Source organism: Antrostomus carolinensis, unplaced genomic scaffold (assembly GCF_000700745.2).
Source record: "Antrostomus carolinensis isolate BGI_N321 unplaced genomic scaffold, ASM70074v2 scaffold24887, whole genome shotgun sequence".
NCBI classification, from domain to species: domain Eukaryota; kingdom Metazoa; phylum Chordata; class Aves; order Caprimulgiformes; family Caprimulgidae; genus Antrostomus; species Antrostomus carolinensis.
This window is the reverse complement of record NW_010329874.1, coordinates 60157-70432: the sequence shown is the minus strand read 5'-3', so window position 1 is coordinate 70432 and position 10276 is coordinate 60157. Positions and strand designations below refer to the sequence as shown.

The 10276-nt window shown below is 37.0% G+C and overlaps 1 protein-coding gene across 3 annotated transcripts in view; it reads right to left on the bottom strand.

Moving 5' to 3' along the window:
* Positions 1 to 307: 307 nt before the first annotated feature.
* CHL1 (cell adhesion molecule L1 like) overlaps positions 308 to 10276 on the bottom strand; it is a 55941-nt gene continuing 45972 nt past the window's right edge. For 2 of the 3 annotated variants that reach the window (XM_010172746.1, XM_010172747.1), the window contains 4 exons: positions 4483 to 4644; positions 3674 to 3805; positions 2807 to 2879; positions 308 to 906 (listed from right to left, as the gene is read on the bottom strand). In XM_010172746.1, the coding sequence (XP_010171048.1) occupies positions 690 to 906; positions 2807 to 2879; positions 3674 to 3805; positions 4483 to 4644 (584 nt within the window). In that variant the 3' untranslated portion in view covers positions 308 to 689. The remainder of the gene's footprint in view (positions 907 to 2806; positions 2880 to 3673; positions 3806 to 4482; positions 4645 to 10276) is intronic. The other variant, XM_010172748.1, reaches the window with a different exon arrangement.

Genomic DNA, 10276 nt, shown 5'->3' with positions numbered 1-10276 from the left:
CAAGGCCAGAGCTTTGTCTTCTAAGGACAATTTTTCTCTAGTTAAAGTTGCATCTGGTTAAAGTCTTGGTCATTGCAGTCAGCTGTAACCACTAAAATAATTCTAGAGTAACATCAGCACAGGAGTTTATTTCTTTATCAAAAATTATACAATATATAGAATATATTTCTCCAGTATTTTAAATTATCATTTTTCTCAGTAGAATGCATTGTGTCACTTTGCAGAGTCACTTGTTGGTTTTGTGTTGATTTTTCTTGTTGTTTTATAACCTCTACAAGGCTGAGGTCACCGTACATGAGGGAATACGTACAGGGTATGTACAAAGTGACAACAGCCATACAAGAAAATAATACACTATACAGAGAAACATATTCCAAACCTAAGAAACACACGGAGTAGCAGGTAACTATACAGATGTAACACTGAGGAATTCTGTTTTGGTAAGACTGAGTAAGACATTTTATATAGGAAAGAATTATTTGTTTTGTTTTAATTAGAAGAAAACAGTTAGAAATTAGGATGGAAAATCATCTTTTAGTGGCAGTGACTTATTTATTTTTCTGTTACCTGGATGTCAGATCTCTGACCTGCTCAGTTGGTAACCTGCTTCCAATCACATGTGGTAACTGTACTGTTGCATTAATCAAGATAAATATCACAATTAAACAGGAATCATTCTTGTTTATATTTTAGGCGTGGAGAGGAAAAGTTGCCGTAGAACTCCCAGTGCTTTCCACTGATCCTTTTTCCTTAGATCCAGAATAAGCTCCAATAAATGAACCATCTTCATTGAACATCCCATGCTCCCCTTCTCCATAATCTACCAGACTATCAGCACTTTCGGTGGCTTTAATGTCCCCGTTAATTGACCGGAGGCTGCCTTTCAGAGGCTTTTCATCGCTGTCACTACAAAATAAAGAAAAGCCTTTCCAAAAATCTAGCTTTTAATTGCAAGCATGGAAACTGTTCTTTTATTGTGAAAGAAAGCAGCAGGAGAGAAGGATGAGGGAAATATTTCTCTGTGGGTTTGTATATTGAGAATGATCTGACCCCGTGAGTACTGCTTGGTCTGGTCACCTCAAATAGGTCACCTACATTGACCTGAATTCCCACATGATTTTGTGATTATTACAAACCATGGAATTGATTAAAAAAGCAAACATCAATGAAAACGGTGTGTGTGTGTTTTGCTTTTTTTTCCCTTTTTGCCTTGGACAGACAGAAGAAAGGACAGAAAGTGAAGGGGAAGGAAAAGGAAATGCTGGAAAGGGTTTGAGGGATCCATTCCAGTGACCAGGGCTGGTGTCAACTCTTCGGTACCTTAGAGAAAGAACCCAGTACATTTGTACATTTTACAAAAGTGGGCAATATTCAGAGCCTATTTCTTTCATTTTTCTTTTGAGGTGGGTGGGTGAACTGATATAAGGTTGAGGCATCAGCTGTAGGTTACACCTCACTGCTTTGTAAGCTTTTTTTTTATTTTAGATGGGTTTTCCCCCTTTTTAATTTATTCTTCTGCTATCTTACTGTAACTGATGGATTTTCCCTCTGCTAAAGGGGAGGAACAGGGAAAAACAAAAAGCAGAATCAGTGTCTGTATCTGCTCACACGCAGTCTATGTGCATCGGCAATTTCATTGGCAATTTCAATTGGGAAAAGACAGACCCACCACCAAAATTCAGGAAAAAAAGGAAATTCCACTGGCCATTGCTCCTAATGGTACCACAGAAGAAGAACCAAAACAGCCTGACTTCTCCTGACAGAACAGGATGTTTGGGGGGATTGGGAACATAGTTAAAATATTACAAAAAAACCCCAAATTAGGCCTCTGAACCAGGTACTAATTACTCAATTACAGTCCTTGCTAACACCAATTCAGTGCCAAAGCTTTGGTAATGTCATCTGAGGAAGGACAGAGAAATGCACCTGAACTTTACCTCTTCAGCATATAACAATAAAGTGTATAATCAATCCAGTGAAAATATTTGCTACTTTTCTGCACATGGCATTTCTATTTCTAGAAAAGACAAAGTTGGAGTTTGAGGGGGAAAGGAGGGGGGGTCAAAGTTATTAACCTCAGGACTTTCTTACCTTTCTAAATATTTGTCCCATTAGAAAGCATTAAAAATTAAATAAAGATGAAATTATGCAGAAAAAAACCCTAGTCCAGTACAAATAATGTAGTATATATAAGTGGGATTTCAGCAAAAATATGTATTTTTCTTCATACCAGGGTTACATAATATTGTAAATTAGCTTTAGCTATTTTAAAGTAGCCAAAGTGATGATTTCAGTTCTCCTACAGAAATTTCTGTAGTGAGGGCTGTTGGGTTTTTTGCCACCTCTGACTATATTTCAAACTTTTGTTCTTTTCCACAAAATGAACACTACCCTTATTACACAATTTAGGCTTGATGAGATTTCAGAAGCCCATTAAAGACATAAAAGTCTTTCTATTGACTTCAATGGACATTACAGTAGGAACACAAATCATCATATATATTTACATTATTCATACAATGCTAATTAAAAAAAAAAAAAGAAAAGAAAACAAACCCCAAACAACCCAAACAAGGGAAATATAACCATTGATACATCAACATTTACTTATCTCCCAACTTGGATGGATTTAAGTACACTGGATATACCTTTATATTCCTACTATTATCTGCTCCTGTGAGGTTTGCTTTGAAAATGAAAAATAGCATTAATTGCATGCTCTAAAAATGTCCTAAATAATGATGACAACTGGAAACAAACAAAACCCCAACAAACACAAACGTTTGTTAAAGCAAGTCCTATTTACCTATATTCCCCAAAGATTTCATCTTTTATTGATTGAGCTTCAGGATCTGGATGCAAATCTTCTTTTTCTTTCACTGTACAAATGAAATAAAGCACAGATCTGTACGCCATGTTCCGCCGTGGACTTTTCTTTTTGCAGGTGCAATGGGAAAACTGCTCATCATCACCTACAGCCTGACCTGGAAGGCAGCAGCTCGCACTGCACGTCTGGCTGGACACAACCACCATGCTTCCATCAAGGGTTTGGTGCCATTCCTTAATTTTTAAGAAAGCTAGCAAGTGTTTATAGCATCACAGAATGGTTTGGGTTGGAAGGGACCTTTCAAGGTCATCTAGTCCAACCCCCCTGCAGTGAGCAGGGACATTTCAACCAGACTAGGTTGCTCAGAGCCCCATCCAACCTGACCTTGAACGTTTCCAGGGATGGGGCTTCTACCACCTCTCTGGGCAATCAGATTTATACTGAAGTATTTATATTTAAATCCTTAAGCAGTTTGGCTACCCAAGGAAGTCATGTCAGTTGATATGCCGAGCAGCAGTTATCAGGTGGATAGTGAGCAGGTATCCCTGCCAACGGAGGCTCAGAGGTGCAGCTGGTGAAGGACCTTGGCTCTATGGGTGGATTAAATACTAGAAGATTCAACGAGAACTATCCAAGGCCTTAGCAAGATCTCTAACCAGCATTATCTCACCCAAAGAGCACAGTTTCACTTATATTCATTAGAATCCATTCTGTGGATATTTATCAAAAGCTACAAATCCTAATTGGATGTTTCTGCTTGCGGCTTTGCAGCCTCCAGAGATAAAAGTCTGAAGGATGCTTGTTATTAACACATGAACATAGTTAAAGGACAATAAATCCATTTACCTGAATATTTTCCTCCTTTATTTCTTCTGACAAAGCAAATAGTTAGCAGCAGTAGGGTGAGCAAAGCGATGGCACACATCAGTCCAATAAACCACCCCTGGGTGGAAATTCCATCGTAAATGCCAGCGTAGGCTTTGTGAAATAGAAGAGGAGTAAAAAAAAGAGAAAATTAATCACAGGAAAAGGGCATCACCCTACTATAACACAAATACATAACATTCTCTTCAGTGAATCTTAATTGAATCAGACTATTACTACTTATTGTGTTCAACTTAATGTAATACAAGACAGAAATACATCCAGAGCGTGAGGTTTTTAGACTTGATGGGAACGTGCAGTCTATAAGGCACAATACAGACATTTTGGAAAGGTAATTCTGAGGGAGTAGTTGACTCAAAGGATTAATGCCAAATAGGAAAGCTGAACCGAGAATTGTTAAGCTTTTCATGCAAAAGCAGTTTTGCAGAAGAAACAGAGTGAAAAGTGGACCCAACACATGCAAAGCACTGGACTGGCAGACTTAAACCAGATAAGATCACAGCACTACCCTTTCAAAACCACATAGGAGGGACAACTGGTTTGTAAAGGTTCTGGGCTATTATGTTGCCAAGTAAAGCATAAGACTCAGCCAAGAGCCACAGATGTGTTGATGCTCCCATGGGATTCAGTTGCAAGGGTCAACTTAAAAAAAATCATAAAACAAAATTCTGATTTTTGGTACATTTTCACTGCACAACATACGATGGAACCTCAACATTTATTGACATTCAAAAGAAATCTTTAACACCTTGAAGGGTTTCATGTCTCACCTCTCCCCCTTGTCTCAATTACATCTTCAAAAATGCTATTGTTATCAACCCAATTCTTAGTCACTAGACGAACTGTATATTCAGTTCCAGGCTCAAGTCCCTCAATGGGGTGAAACTTTTGGGTGGGGTTTACTGCTTCTGAAATCTTGCCGATCCCTTTACCTATGGAATGTACATATTCAAGTCACATTGATTAATGGTATTCATTGAACAAAAGGCCTGTGAAATGCACAGTTACAAATAAGGTAAATAACAGACAAATACGACACACGAGGATTTTTCAACACTTGTCATCAAATAATCTGATTTTCAAAAGCGGGCAGTAAACTAAAAACCATTCCCCCTATTTGATTTTTAAATATTCCATCAGATAAAATAAACAGCAGACTGAAGTAATGCTGATGTTTATGAAGGCATTCGTACATTTCCCAGGATGAAAGTTAATATTGATAGGGGATTATGGAGCTGCCTTAACTAATGCGTGCTTAAAAAATTACAACTTGAAAATGGGTTTGCTTTGTATAGATAATCTGGGGTTTGATGCTGTTCCCATTGAACTGAGCTCAGCAGGGAAACACAGACAGCTTGTTATCTGGAAATGGATTCTTATACGTCTCACAGAAAAAATTATCTCTGGGATTGATACTTATTTCTCTCCTGACAGTGATTTTCTGTGTCCTCTTAAATTCCACAATGCCTGGGCAAAACACTGTTTTAGATATAGCTGAAGTTTGCTTTTAAATTGATATTTAGGCACTTAAATGCTCCTGATGAGTTTAATATTTGACTAAGAGGGAGAAGGGAAATTCCAGCAGCCCTAGTTTTAGAGCTTTTTTACTTGTAGAACGCCTACTGTAATTTCTGTCTGCATTAAGATTGCAGAGTATTAAATAAGCTTTTTTAAAATAGCATTTGTGGATAACAGGGAAAAAAAAAAGACATCTAGAGAGGTTAACAATCACTGCCTGAACATGAAGAGCCTGTTCATCCAAGCAAATTCAGAACTGCAGGTTGACATGGGGGAATCTCTTTAACCAACCAAGGGGTACAACACAGGAGTAGAGCTGCCCTCCATGGCAGGAGAGACATTTTGGAGGACTGCACTTCATAAACATAATTCTTTAATTGTTTTCAGTTGCCTCATTTGCCAGCTTCATCCAAAGTTATCTAAACTAATGATTGAGCACGCAGGATAATTTGAAAACTACTTGACCAATTAGCACTGACAGTAAAAACTAGTGAAGAAACAAAGCAAGAAGCTCTCAGAGATTAAGGCTTAGCTGACAGCTGAAGGAAAAAAAAAATTAAAAAAAGATTAATATGAATCCAAGGACAATTAAAACAGCAGTTCAAGATAAGTTTTCCAGAGCAACTATACATGTATTACAATAAGCAGTTAAATTAGTAGACCACAAAAATTAAAAAAAGATTAATATGAATCCAAGCACAATTAAAACAGCAGTTCGAGATAAGTTTTCCAAAGCAACTATACATGTATTAAAATAAGCAGTTAAATTAGTAGACCATTGGGACCCAGAGAGAACACATACAGTTAAAATACTGTGGATACTGAAGCACATCTTATTAGCATCAATTAATCCATCCATTGGTAAATTTTTGCTAAATGAAGTATGTGAAACTGAGCTATAATCTTTAATCAAACTGCAAATTAAGCAACAAGATACCACAGGTATGTTTTAATTGCATGTTCTAAAATCAAGATATCATTAAAAAAAAAGTATTAATGGAAACACTAGCCACAAAGCGAAGAGAATGAACGTGAACCTTAAATCCATTGGGCATTCAATACCATGTCATGCTTCTACATGACATAACCACCTGGTGCAACCTGCACCCAGCACAGGTCTCCTTAGGAAGTATTTCTCCTGAACTTCTAGTAAGCAGAATGCTAAATGGTAGCCCATAGCTGTGGTTCATTGTGCATTTTCTTAAACCAACTTAACCACTCCATATCTATCACCTATTTGTTTCCAGTCTCTTCTTTTTGAAGGGTCAGCTCCTTAGAAAAGCAGAAAGGATGAACTGATATAGCTGAAAAATAACCCCTTTATAACTTGGTTCAGGTGTCCAGTGATGGGTGATTATGAGGTTTCTTTCCATGCGATTTCTTTCTGGTCTGTGTTACACACTCAATATAGCACCTACAGAGGAGAAAGCATTGCTAACTGGGGTAAGTTTTGGTGGTTGGAATAGAAAAAGCAGTGTAGCATCCTGAAAAATAAAAGCAAAGATATACAGATAAAGAAAAAGCTCAACATACTGAAAGGTCAGTGAGCTGCAGAAATTAGCTTCAGAAAATTGAAAGCTGTTGGGTTAGGTTTTTAATCTACAATAAGGGAGAAGAAGCATTAGTAATAAAGGCATATCACCAGCACTTCTCATCTTCCCCCACTATTTATCAGCCATACCATGGGACTCGCATGAACATTAAACACTGAACTGCAATTTCACAAAATTCCTACTGGGCTTCAAGATTTATGAGAACAACAGAACACACATTTTTTATAGAAGCTTATGGCATAAAGGGAAAAAACAATATAAACTGCCCCCAAAGACTTACAAGAGTGCTAGTTTTCCAAAAGTTAGCACATCTGTTATAAACCATACTTATATAAAAAAGCTGGCAGCCTTATAGCTAAATCCTAATTGTGGGCAACATCTTAATTTATAACCATACCTGTCTAAATACATCTACTGCAATAAATGGAAAGTTGAACTTTCATTAGTTTTCCCCTACTGCCTGACTATTAAAAGTTTATAAATATGCATCACAAGTACCCTTCATCTTCTGGGTTTTTTGAGTGCAGGAGGTAATTCATGCTAAATTGGGAATATTTTAAACTATATAAAGATTAGTAAACCTGCTGTGTCTGAAGTCTATGGAGAAGAATTTATAGGGGAGTTAGTGATCAGCTATCCGTACAGACTGTCCTTTGTAGGAGAAATCTGAGCTTGGACAAGAAAACAGGTTATAGTTTGTTCATGTCTTGCTGCTTCTCTTTAGTTCTCTCTGTTGGCTACAGTGGGGCTGGCTGATAGAAGAGGAAAAAGCCAAAAAGGAAAATAGCAAAGACAAAAAGTTAATGGCAAATTTGCTTGAAGCACTCCAGGACTGATATATTTAGTATATTATATTCAACATGTCTATTTTTCTTGCTCAAAATGATAGGGGTTTGAAATGGTGATATACCATGTATTCCTTGCTGAAGAAGAGGCAGCAGAAAGAGAAAGGAGTGGCATAAATGAAAGAAAAAGAAACTTTTTGCCAAGACTTCATAAGATTCTCTGGATTGTGAGCAAATAGAGTATATTCTGGGGGTTTGCTGGTAACAACACCAGTGGTTACATATGGTTAAGGCAGTTCTATTTTTCCTTTTTCACTGTGCCTGTGGCAAAAAAGAACTAAACCCATATGTTTTGTTACAAATGGTTACTCTCCTCATCTTATGGTGTGTCATGAAGGTTAGTACCCTCCAGCTAAGATTTTCAAAAAAAACCTGTGGGAGTTACGTGCCAATTGCCATTGAAATATAATGAAACTGGTGAACTTCTATCCTCTGGCTGCTCCAGGAAATAAAACTACAGTTGTACGACTTCCTCTGAATGAATTTTTCATTAAGGCTTGAATTTCTGGACAGACAGTAAATATTCTCAACATGTAATGCGTGTTTAGGAATCCTCGAGAAATACTGGTAACTAGATGAAAAGAAGCTCTGTGTGAAAGGAGGACTGCTACATTAAATTATTTTTTTTCACTTATGTAAGAACATTATTTTGTGTTATGCTTCCGAGGGCTAATGATCATTGGGAATTCAACATTTTCAAGGGGAAATTAATTAGTTTGTAGGTCATTTAAGAAATAGTGGCTGAAAATGGAAAATTAGAGGTAAAACTCATTTTCTAAAGGCAGTATACCTTCTTCTGAGGAATGAAACCAAGGTGAACGAAGTACAACGCAAGTATTCTTTTGCCCAGGTTCTTCATGATTGTCCACAGTATTTTATCAACAACTAATAAAAATCTTTGGTTGACTATCAGCATTTCATATCTGAGTTATTTTGGCAATGTTTAATATCTTTCACAAGAAAGTGGCCTTTTATTTCATTGACTTTGTATTAGCTGCCAACACCAGTGGTGTTGAGTCATGCAACAAGGACACTATAAATGAAAGCTTTTATATCGCCTGCTTCTATTTCTCATTAATTCCAGCAGGCCTGCCTTTAAACTCAGAGACAAAAATTAAAGTGGGTTTTTTTCCTCTGTTAAGTCATTATACAAAACCAGTCCCTTCTAACCAAGCTGAGGGCTACACCTCCACTGCTGTGCCCCACCAGAGAATGAAGAAATAGAGATGTGAGTGTGAGATGATCTTTTCCCACCAGTATCCACTCATTGACCTTTCAGTAATGTGTTGCTAACCCAAAGCAATGTGTTACTCGTGACAAAAAGCTGAATCTAAATGGTTCATTCACAGAGGAAGGTGCTGCAATTGTAGAGAAAGGGTATGATCTCCCCGTTTATCTATAATCTATACAGGGAATCATATTTATTTAATTGAGATAATTTTACTAATTTCAATCATTCATGCCACTGCAAACTCATCATCAGGAGAGAAGCTGCACATAAATTACAGGCTGGCAAAATTATCATGTAAAGCACAACAATTTCCCCTACACAGACTCTTTTTTTTTAGTGGTGATAGATACACATTCATATATGTACACATTGAAAAAAAAAGATTGACTTTTCTTTCTGATTCCAGACTATAGTAGCAGGGATGACTATAAATAAACGAAAGCAATAGCAGTGATGCAGATCGAGTACATCAATGATAAAATGTGAATGAATCCATAGCTTCCACCTCAACATCTTCACTTTCCTGGCAGAATGTACTGTGAAATTCTGAAATCCCCACGGCACAGTCTGCGAAGGCTCTATCACAGCAGCGGAAGCTATTCCAAGTCTTAAAATGAACAATGAGAGCTTTATGTTTTTATTACTAAAACAGGAACACAGCAGATATAGAATCACTGAATCAAAACCTAAAGAAACTTGGAGTGCTCTATCACAGAGTCTCATTCCAGAGGGCACCACATTTTATACCTGTCCCTTATGTGGGTCATTTTAAAGGATATACTTTGACTTTCAAAATCACTCCCTTTTTTCAAAAAGAGAGATTGTTTTAATTTTGAGCAATCGCCTTGCTTCCCACACTACAGTTTAAAACCCCTAGAAGGTCCCTGAAAAAAGCAATTTTTGGGGGGTTTTTTCAGCCTATCATGTTTAGTTGAAAAATGTCTGAACAATTTGGCCAGCAAATAATGACACAGAACTCTAATGGCATCTCAGTGACAGATGAAGTGTCCTAATTTAGGGTGGCTGGAGAACCAGCAAGGAGCACATATTAATCACAGAACTGGACCCTTGCGGCTTTTACTAATTACACTACTCTATTCTCCATACACTTCACCAGAATCAGTTGTGGCCGCTGCTGAAACAAAGTCTTAGGAAAGAAAAGAAGAGAAGGACAACAAAATGAATGGCAAAAATATCATTCTTTTAAGCATTATCAGGCACGGATGCATATCATAAAACTTGACAAGTTTATTCAAAGATGTTATAGATTTTCAAGTGGCCAAACCACACTATTCTTGCTGCTCAGTGAAGTCCAGAAAAGGTAAACTAATGAAACTGTATATTTTTATTGTGGTAAAATTAATAATAATAATAATAATAATAATAATAATAATAATAATAATAATAATAATAATAA